Here is a 10,867-nt window from a genome sequence, read left to right on the forward strand (position 1 = left end):
GAAAATCTCCCTCAAATGCACTTTCTGGCATGACTTAAATTAGCTGAAACTGCTGACATTTTGCCTTTCTGGGATGCGTGTCAGTGTCCATAAACTTTTCTTTCAAACATTGGAAAATTATTGAGTTAAATGTCGCCAGAACAACAGATGCAGGAGACATGAGTGTAGCTTGGGTGAAGGTTACTGGGATGTGTCTGGGTGCTGCAGCACGTGGTGCAAAGGCAGGACGTGCTTCTCTTGACCTTGGCTGATCCCAAGGTTGATCCTGCCCAAAACTGAAGGATAACGCCACTTCCAGTGCCATTGCTCTGCTTGTAGATTCTTGGGTCTGCACTGCATTTGGTTTGGATGGTGTGAACCTGGGATTGCAAAGTTTAGTGATTGGTCATTCTGCTCGGGCCAAAATGTTTCCTTAAAGACAAGGAAGTCCTTGGGCTGCTGGTGGGTCCTCCCATGTTCGTGCCACGGCTCTGCCCAGGCCTGGGACTGAATTTAGACTAAGTGGCACTTCATTGGGAAGAGAATCAGCTCTTCAGCAGCTCTGCAGCTCCACAGCCAGGACCTGCTAATTGACAGAGGTCAATTAGACAGTGCCAACTGTCAGACAATGCCAACTGCAGCCGAGGGCTGGAGGCAGCCCCAGCCCACATGTCTGGGTGGGCAGGGTCTGTACACGGCTCTGGCACTCTGTGCATTGTTACAACTGGTTGGGAATCCTCCTGGACAAGTCCCAGAATGACCCAGGTGCCTCTGCCCTCCAGTGGCTGAGTGGTGGCCGAGGGATGATCCCTGTGTCTCCCTCTTTACCGCTGCCCAGGGACAGCCCAGCCTCAGGAATGTGTCTGCAGGTGGAAAGCACACCATGAAAAGCTGGCACGTGACACAAAGGGATTTATTTGACGATAAGGTGGCAGCTTATCTCAAAGTAAAGACTCTCTTACTGAAACCAGCACTCATTTCAGACTTCTCTGCTGTTAACCGAGTGTGACAGTATCTGAGGACATAAAGGCTGGTTCCTGCTGTTATTCCAAATTTACATGGGCAACAGCGTTTAATTAATTTAAAATTTACTTAGTAGTTTATTTTCAGAGCCCTAATGTTTTCAGTGAGTGAGAATTAACCCCTTCCTAAACTCCTTTGGGTTTTGTCTCCTTTTTAATTGACAAATCGTGGCATGTCAGCAGGAACGTGCCTGTCCCGTTTGCCCCCAAACCCAGGTGTGAAATGCTAAGCATGGGGGTGTCTGAAGCACTGTCTCCTGTCCCACTAGTGCAGAACTCAGGGAGGCAGAGCTGGCCTTGGATGTCTTTCTGAAACGGGTGCAGAGAGGGACTGCACTGGGATGGAACCTCTGCTCTTTTTTTCCTGTTAAAAACGTGTTATTTCTGCCAGTTCTCTGTGGCACAAGGGCAGGGGGGTTGTGTAGGAGGAAGAACTCTGATGGAAACCTTGGCAGGACTGCATACACCTCTGACAGCTGCTATCTATCCAACACTTGTAATTTGTACATGACCCTCCTCGGGGTTAAGTGCAGGTGGCCTGTCCACCCGAGTCAGGGCCGGTGATTTTTGTCTTAGTCGGTAATTTCGATGGCAGTCATGATCCTGAGCCTGCTGGTATTGAGATTCCCCCATAATCCTTCCATTTCCCTCCTGTTTTTCCCGGCTAACCGAACTGAGCTGTCTCACTGCCTCCCTTGCAGGCTCCTTGCCCGTCCCTCAGCTGGCTCTGAGCCCCCCGTGGTCGCCCTCTGATGTTGGGGGCCGTGCTGAAGGATGAGGGCGCCGGGGGCTGCCTCGCTGACAAGGAGGTAAGAGCACCCCCTGCTCCTGCTGACACAGCCAGGGCTCACAGCCTTGACCTTGGCTCCGTCACCAGCTTTCATCAAACCCTTACCCTTGAGGGCCCTCCCTCCCCTCTGAGCTGACATCCAGTCCGAGCTGCAGTCTTTGCTCTGAGCATGGTTGAAGCAGTGGATCTGTCCCAGCCTCTCCAGCAATCCATGTCTCCCTCTTCCACTGGTAACTCATCTCCAGTTCTCAGCCTGCAAACTCGTGTCCATGTGCCCGTTTTGTGTGCAGCCACTTCCCAGCTGGGCCTGGGGAGGTCCAGCCTGGCTGCCAGACCTGGCTGGGCTTGTGCAGAACTGCTGTAATTATGGCACTGATCTTGGATCTAACGTGGGAACCATTTGTCAAGACCTTGGCTACTGTTGATCCACTTAATGTGGTCTTTTTTAATACTCTCCTGTGCTATTTTTTTCTCTCAGTGCCATGCAGTGATAGATCAAATGTCCTGCACAGCCCGTCCACACCATGTCCCTGCTGTTGATTTTTCAGTGGTACATTGGGTGCTACATTTGCATCCTTTAATTCTGCATTGTTTGCATCCCCCCACATTTCATTATGTTGCTTGTGAACAACTCTAGTTTTGTGGAAGAAGTTGAATAGTTCCTGGTTTTCTTCCGGTCTCCTGAAATTTCTCCAGTTTAAGAATAAATCCCTTTTAAGATCAGAGTGCTGGAGATTTGTCCAGTTCTGGATTTAGGATCTTTCACCAAATGTTCTGTTGTAAAAGTTTCTATTAATAATGGAAACTCACCTGGAGAAGAGAAGGCTCCAGGGAGACCTGAGAGCCCCTTGCAGGGCCTAAAGGGGCTCCGAGAGCTGGAGAGGAACTTTGGACAAGGGATGGAGGGACAGGACACAGGGAATGGCTTCCCACTGAGAGAGAGTAGATTTAGATCAGATAATAAAAACAAAATCTTCCCTCTGAGGGTGCTGACACACAGATAATGTGTGTCTCTATCTTTGACTGGGGAGTAGCTCTGGGAGCACAGCACATTTTTCTGTGCAATGTCCCTAAACTGCTGCTTTCTGTCCCAGCAGACTCCTCGGAGACCTGCGGAGGAGACGTAGGATCTTCAGGCAGGTTCTGGCAGCTGGATCCCGATAACAGGTGATGTCACAGACACGGATGGGTGCTGGGTGTAAAAGTGTGTAGTTTCAGGCTCTCTTGGTTGAGGGTTTGCAATGTTTAGGCTCAGGCTGATAAACCGATAAAAACCTGGGGGGGGCCTTGCTCGTTTCCTTAGATAAACTCACTTGACCACCATGAGTTGGAGCTTCCTGACCCGCCTGTTAGAGGAGATCCAGAACCACTCGACCTTCGTGGGCAAGATCTGGCTGACGGTGCTGATCGTGTTCCGGATCGTGCTGATCGCCGTGGGGGGCGAGTCCATCTACTACGACGAGCAGAGCAAGTTCGTGTGCAACACGGAGCAGCCGGGCTGCGAGAACGTCTGCTACGACGCCTTCGCCCCCCTCTCGCACGTCCGCTTCTGGGTCTTCCAGATCATCCTGGTGGCCACCCCCTCCGTGCTGTACCTGGGCTACGCCATCCACAAGATCGCCCGGCTGGTGGAGCAGGGCGAGGCCGGCAGGAGGGGCCGCAGGAGGAGCCTGCCCGTGCGCTGGAAGCAGCACCGCGGCCTGGAGGAGGCCGAGGGCGACCACGAGGAGGACCCGATGATGTACCCGGAGATGGAGGTGGAGAGCGTCCGGGACAGCAAGGAGAAGCAGAGCCCCGCCAAGGCCAAGCACGACGGCCGGCGGCAGATCCGGGAGGACGGGCTCATGAGGATCTACGTGCTGCAGCTCCTGGCCAGGGCCCTGTTCGAGGTCGGCTTCCTGGTGGGGCAGTACTTCCTGTACGGCTTCCAGGTGAACCCCGTGTTCGTGTGCGGCAGGAAGCCCTGCCCGCACAGGGTGGACTGCTTCATCTCCAGGCCCACCGAGAAGACCATCTTCCTGCTGATCATGTACGGGGTGAGCTGCATGTGCCTGCTGCTGAACGTCTGGGAGATGCTGCACTTGGGCTTCGGCACCATCCGCGACACGCTCAACAGCAAGAGGAAGGAGCTGGTGGACTCGGGGACCTTCAACTACCCCTTCACCTGGAACACCCCGTCGGCTCCCCCCGGGTACAACATCGCCCTGAAGCCGGAGCAGATGCCGTGCACGGAGCTGTCCAACGCCAAGATGGCCTACAGGCAGAACAGGGCCAACATCGCCCAGGAGCAGCAGTACGGCAGCACCGAGGCCAACATCCCCACCGACCTGGAGATCCTGCAGAGGGAGATCAAAGTGGCTCAGGACCGCCTGGACCTCGCCATCCAGGCCTACAACAACCAAAACAACCCCGGCAGCTCCAGAGGGAAGAAGTCCAAAGCGGGCTCGAACAAAAGCAGTGCCAGCAGCAAGTCGGGAGACGGGAAGAACTCGGTCTGGATTTAACGCCGGCTGAGTTGACGTACTGTGGGGTTTTTTTTCCCCTAGTTTATCATCATAACCAGCAGCCCCAGTCAATAATGGCTTCCACTAAGGGAATATTTGACCCTGTTTATTTTCAGGGATACCGTTGGCTAGTGATTCACCCCCTGGAGAGGGTTTACACACTGACTCTGGGACTATAGAACTTTATTCTTTTGTCTTCCAAGTCAGGAGGCAAATAGGTATATTTAATTCATTCTCATTGAACGGTTTATGCTGTATGTACAGTATTATAGTACATTTATTATGCACAATTTTTTTTGTATTTGTACACTGGATCTGATGTTCCACTTTTTATATCGACCAGGACAAGGCCATGGGTAGCCGTTAATTAGCATTTTGTTAATTTTATTATTGTTGTCAGCAGTTATGTCGTTGTTCTTCCTTGTTTTCCGAGTAAAAGGTTTTTATAAAACTTTTCTATGCTGCGTTTCCGAAGTGCCTTGAACGTGCAGACAGTGGAGCCTCCACTCTCTGGGCAGCCCCTGGGTGGGGAAATATTTGGGAAGCTGTTCATGGTGCTCCTGACTCTGCCCTTTACTAAAATGATGTGCTGCTGGCAAACTGGAAGTATCATCCCATAAACTCCTGTGTCCCACAGGCTTTTTCTCCCCGCTATGGAAAATGACTTACAGGATAAAATGTGTGTGTGTGTGTGTGGAGAGCAGGAGTGCCAGAGGTGGAGAGGGCTCAGACCTCCTTGCACACTTTGTGCAACAGGAGGGGAAGAGACACTTCAAAGTCCTGCAAAGCATCCGAACAAAACCTGAGTAGGAATGCCTGGATTCAGCAATTCCATGTGTTCCTGTGGTGTTGATGGGAGGAGAAGCTTGTGAGGGTGGAGTAGCAAGGGCAGGCAGTGGAACCTCCCGGGGAGGATTCCTGGTCCTGGTCAGTGGAGTCGTGGCAGTTCTGCCTCCCCCTCTCCCTGAACCGGCACACAGGAGCTGTCTGGGGGAGCTCCACAAGGCCCTTCCCGAATATCCGTGATTCTGCCTTATCCCAGCCCCCTCTTCCCCTTGTTCTGTGCAGGGGTTCAGTTCAGACAGGGCCATATGTACAATCAGCTTTCTGCCTGAGAGCCCAGCCCGCCCTGGGTTTGGCACTGAGCTGGAATGCCCAATGAGCAGGAGGGGAGTGCAGGACGGTGCCTCGGGCTCTGTCTTTCTGGCAGGGAGCCACGATCGTCCTGGAGACACTCTGCAAATGTCTCTGCTTTCTGTACTGTTGGTGATGGATTCGGGACCTTGCTGCTCTCCCTGTTTGCTGTCAGGTTTTTGGGGGTTTCAGTGAGTTTTTGGGGGCCTGTTTCAAGCAGGACCGTTGTGTTCCGGGGCTGCCTCAGCCCTCAGTCCCTCATCAGAGCTGGGTCAGGAGCAGGACTCAGGGAGTCCTGGAATCACAGGATGGTTTGGGTGGGAAGGGATCTTAAAGCCCACCCAGCGCCACCCCCTGTCCTGGGCAGGGACACCTTCCACCAGCCCAGGTTGCTCCAAGCCCCGTCCAACCTGGCCTTGGGCACTTCCAGTGATCCAGGGGCAGCCACAGCTTCTCTGGGCAACCTGTGAGGAGTGAGGAGTGAGGCTCAGATAAATCCCTGCTCCATTCCCATCCCTTGGACACCCTCACAGAGGTTCCACACTAAACTCCCACCAAGGGGACAGGAGCTGTCCTTGCTGTCCCCTCTGCACGAGCACCTGCTGATGAGAACAGTTGTGCTGAGTTGTTCTGGTGTGTTTTCTCTCTGGTTCACCAGGCAGACCAGGAGTGGATCCCTCAGCAATCTGGAGTGCCCAGAGCCAGCAGAGCCCCCGGGTGAGCCCCTCTGGGGCTGTGGGGGCTCTGGGAAGGGAAGTGGCTGCCCAGCCCTTGGCTCAGCACTGACCCCAGGCAGCAGCAGCCGCTGGATTTCAGGCAGAGCAGTGCCAGGGTGGTGTGTGTAAGGAAGGGCAGGTGACACAGGAGGTCCAGAGCAAGTGGATGTGGGCAGGGACAGCCCATGAGGTGGGACTGGCTGTGCAGGGGAGAGGAAATTCATTGAAAGGGCTCCTCTAATTAAACAGGGGCCTGAAGAGAAGGAGCCACAGAGGCTCTGGCAGAGCAAGCTGTGAGTGTGGTGGGGAAGCTGGGTGGAAATCATGCCTGGAAGTACGAGGGAGAGACATCTGGAGCCTGGAGAGAAGCAGGGCTGGTGGCTGCAGTCAGCTCGTTGTGCCCAGCACTGGGGTGGTTCTGCTCACTGTCTCGAACATGTGATGCTGCTCTCACCCCCTGTGTGGGGGGCTTTGGGAACAGCCCCTCACCAGGGAAAGCAGGGAAGATCCTTCCCCTCGGTGCTCTCTTCCCAAACTGCAGCGATTTCCTATTAATGGATTAAAATAAAACAGGTTCCCACCCCCACTGCTCCCAGTTGTTTATTTCCCAATTAATGATCTGAGCCATCCCCCACACGAAGCTGCTGCCGCAGGTCAGTCCCATGAGCCCCTGCCCACCCAATAAATCCCTGGTAGTGAACAGAGTCTCCGGAACATTCCAATCCCAGAGCTGGATTCACTGCGAAAATGCCAAGTGCTGGAGCTGTTTCTGTTGCTGCTTTTTATTTCCACTTTAACTGTGTGTGAAGTGCACATTTTGTTGGAAGCTGAGCGTGTGTTGGTCGTGGGGTCTGTCACAGTTCCCTGTTCTGGCTGTGGCCGATTCCAGAGCATCAGGCTCGATATTTCCTTTTGAAGAAATGACACCTTGCATTGCTTTGAAATGCCCTTGCTTTGGCTTCATGTGAAGGTCATTCCGAAATAAACGCCCAGGAGAGACTTTGGCACAAAAAATACTGGATGGAACTTGGGTTTGTGGTGACATTCTCTGGGTTTGGAAAAAAAAAAAAATGTTATTAAATCCAGTGGATTACTCCGGTCTGAGTGAGATGGCTTCTTTTTTTCCAGCAATAGAATATGGGAGGGAGGGAGGGAGAGGGATGTTTAATGATTTGTCTTAGAGCCACGATTTGGAATTCTTTATATATTTGACCCTGTTTAGTGAAGAAAAAAGGGGTCGGCTTGGAACCAGCTGTGCCTTTTGCGTGGGAATTGCTGTGCAGGGGCGAGAACAATCGCATTAAAAGAGGGAAAACCCGCGAAGTTTGGAAGTCGGGCCTCAGAAAGGGTGGCACTTCGGGGAGGAGGGAAATCTGCATGTGCGCATATGGATGAGCATGCGGGCACTGCCCAGTGAACTGTGCTGCATTAGCTGCCCCAGTTGAGCCGCGGCTGCGGGAGCCGCTCCTGCCACTGTGCCCGTCTGGGGCTGTCACAGGGTGGCTTTGCTGAGTGTCCCCGCTGTCCCCTCGCCGCCGCTCTGACCTCAGCCCGGGCAAGGAGGGTTTGCCGCGTGTGCGGCCGGGAGGGAGCTGGGAGGGAGCGAAAGCTGTTTGTGCCGAGAGAGGGGAAAGCGGGCACGGAGCTGGGGGGACAGGGGGGGTGACGGTCACCCAGGGCAACTCCAGCGCTGATAACTCTGATTCCTGCACTGCCAGGGCCCCCGAGCAGCCCACAGGCTCCACAGTCTGGGGGAAGTGCATGGAGCAGGGAACAGCCCAGATTCCATTGCCAGCTCCATGCCCGGGAATGGTAACACCAGGGATATTAGGGATCGGGGCTCCTACTGCCCTGGCACAGGTTCCAATGCAGAGATGTCAGGGATCTGGGCTCCTGCCGCTCCGTCTGTCTCCAAACACTCGGTTCTCCCTGGGTGAGTCCCCGCAGGCAGCCCCAGGCCCCGCCTCAGCGGGAGCTCCGGGGGTTTTGGGCACCGAAACCTTTGCTTAACAATGCAGAAGGTCCGAAATGCCTTTAAACCCCCGCTGCCAAGGCGGGGACGGTGCCAGCGCTCTGGCCCTGCCCTGCATGGGCTGGTGAGAGCCAGCCTGGCCGTGCTTGATGCCAACACGTCGGGAGCAGCCGAGGGGAGGTCAGAGCCGGGATCACACGCAGGCTCCGGGCAGATGCGCCGAGCTGCCGGAGGTGCCCCTGGGTGTTTGTGTGGCCTCCAGCTGCAGCTCCGGGAGGGAGCAGAGCGGCTCCCAAGGGTGCCCCTGTCACATCTGCCACCCCCGGGCCGATGCCTCGGGTGCCCGAGGGCCTCTCCCTCAGCACCACGCGTCTAGACGCGATCCCAACTGAGCCCTTGCTGACGGCTCCACCTCCTTTCCCTCCGCTCTAGAGTGAGGATAACACGATTTGTTTGGTATTGGATAGCGCCAGGATAAACGAGATCCTCGCTGCAGGGCGATTTTCCCCTTGGAAGCATAGGTTGGGTGTTAAATATTGTCAGCACTAAGTGTTCCTGCCTGTAGTTCTGTAGCAGCTGCTTGTAGGGAGGCACGTTACATTCTCGTAGCTCGGTTTGTCAATAATTCAGGATTTCCTGGTCCCAGGCACACCCGGCTGGCTGGCTGGGAGGTTCCAGGCAGAGGAGCTGTTCATTGAGACGTGCTCGGTGCCTGATCCCTGTGAATGGGACACGCTCTGCTCAGCTACCGTGAAACAGCTCCTGAAGGACGGATCCATTGGCAGGAGTGAAATGCTGTTTGTGCTGGAACTCAGTGCAATCCACCCTCTGCAGCAGCAGGGGAAGGAGCTCGGGGGCTTCTGCTCCCAGGGAAATTGCCATTCTTTTCCTCTGTTTCAGAGGAGACTCCAAATACCAGTTCATCATCACTCAGGAAATGACATTTTGTTTTCTGCAGCATGACATTATCGCTGTTGTGTAAATTCCATGTTGATAGCTGGGGAAAATGCCTCGGAAGGGGGATTTAAAGGCATCTCCTCAGCACTCATCTGGCCTAGGGAGCTGTTTCTGGGCAGTCCAGGCTTTGCTGTCCTCCTCCCTTCCATATTTTTGTTGGACAGGATGTTCTGGTGACTCCTTGGCTGTTCCCACCCGGCCCTTCTCCAGGTGCCCAAGCTGTGACTCCCAGCTGAGCTTCCTCGTGGCCTGGATTCCCTCTGTGGGGTGAGTTCTGGCTGAGCAGGAGCAGGAGCAGGAGCTGTGAACCCGCTTTCCTGTTGTGTCCCCTGGAATGTGCTTTGCCAGGAGGTTCCCCTCGGAATTCTGATGCCATTCAGGATCCCAGTCCCTGGCAATGACTGAGATTTCTTCAGTGAGCAGCCAAGCAGGGCTGTGGTTCAGCTCTGCTGTGAGTGCTGGGGAGTAAGTTCCTTTTGTTTGTTCACCTCTGAGTGTTTCTTGTCCCTTGAAAACCAATATTCCCATTTATGAATGTTTACAGGCTTTTTATATCTTTTTTTTTTTTTGTCATAAACTTGAAAACACCTGAAAATCCACGATTGACAAACTCTTTTAAAAGCCTGTTCTGTGCCAAAAATGGGTTTGGGAATACATTGATTCCCTTGTGCAAAGGGTCTGGAATTCCAGGGCAAGGGGGGATGGATTCCCACTGCCAGAGGAATGGGATGGGATAGTTAGATGGGATATTGGGAAGGAATTCTCCTCTGGGAGGGTGGGCAGGCCCTGGCCCAGGTTACCCAGAGAAGCTGTGGCTGCCCCTGGATCCCTGGAAGAGTCCAAGGCCAGGCTGGGATGCTCTGCAATGCTCCAGTTTAGGCATTTTTGTGTTTATGTTTGCATTTTAAAGTCCAGTGAGGGAGGGGAAGATCCTTGTGAAGGAGATCTCTGGGAAAGGGTTGGAGCCAGTGCAGGGTGAGGAGACAGTTACATAAAATTCTCTGACCTGGAGGCCACAGTGCCACTGATATCCCAGAAAGCAGAGCCAGGATTCTGAGAGGCCTCGAGCCTAATTTAACCCAATTCAATAAAATGCTCGTTTCTGGTTACGAATTTAAATTCTTAAGGACTGGGAGGAAAAACTCAGGAAAAACGGGGAAAAAAGGAGCCTTTTGTTTGTCAGCTGCCAGTTTAATTGGGCAGCCTCTGTTCCCTGGCTCTTCCCAGGAGGGCCCTGCGCGGTGCTGGGGGCAGGGGCAGGGGTGGTCCCTCCCGGTGGGAGCGGGCGCTCGGCAGCTGACGGGGTGGAATTCCCGCCGGGAATTCCCGTGGAGTCCTGGTGACCTGGATTTGAACCGCCTGAGCTGCCCCACGGGGGCCGCACCTCTGCTGGAGATCCCTGCCCGGCCACGCGGGGGTTAAAGCGGAGCCCCGGAGGCTGCGATGACACGGGCTGTGAGCTGGAAGAGACCCACGAGCCACGCAGGCAGCACGAGGTCGCTCCTTAAAGGGCATTGGGACGTTTTCTCGAGCGCTGTCTGGTCATGACAGGCTCCAGGAGTTGGGTTTCCCCCGTTTTCCCCGGGACTGTCGTGCCCTCCCTCCCTCCCCTCCCGGAGCCGGCGGCGGCGCAGCCGAAGTTAAAGGACACCAAAGGTTTCGATCACGTTTTCGGGCCACTGGCTGGTGAAAATCCCTCCCCTCCCCTGCTTGTCTGGGCTCTCGCCCCCTCCAGCCCGCGGCCTCTCACGGTCACTGCTGCTTTGACCCCCACCGTGTCCGGCTGGGAGAGG

At 54.6% G+C, this 10,867-nt stretch overlaps 1 protein-coding gene across 2 annotated transcripts; it reads left to right on the top strand.

Annotated features, from left to right (window-relative positions):
* Positions 1-664: 664 nt before the first annotated feature.
* GJC1 (gap junction protein gamma 1) lies at positions 665-4,754 on the top strand. 2 transcript variants are annotated; one of them, XM_027909667.1, is made up of 3 exons: positions 665-1,810; positions 2,886-2,958; positions 3,095-4,754. In XM_027909667.1, the coding sequence occupies exon 3, from the start codon at positions 3,114-3,116 to the stop codon at positions 4,293-4,295; it is 1,182 nt and encodes a 393-aa protein (XP_027765468.1). In that variant the 5' UTR covers positions 665-1,810; positions 2,886-2,958; positions 3,095-3,113; the 3' UTR covers positions 4,296-4,754. The 2 variants fall into 2 exon arrangements, with proteins under 2 accessions (XP_027765468.1, XP_027765467.1); XM_027909666.1 differs by having other exon boundaries at positions 2,889-2,958.
* Positions 4,755-10,867: the final 6,113 nt, after the last annotated feature.

This window comes from Empidonax traillii, unplaced genomic scaffold (assembly GCF_003031625.1).
Source record: "Empidonax traillii isolate 1590-97213 ecotype Southwest subspecies unplaced genomic scaffold, ASM303162v1 scaffold2294:size35538, whole genome shotgun sequence".
Taxonomy (NCBI): domain Eukaryota; kingdom Metazoa; phylum Chordata; class Aves; order Passeriformes; family Tyrannidae; genus Empidonax; species Empidonax traillii.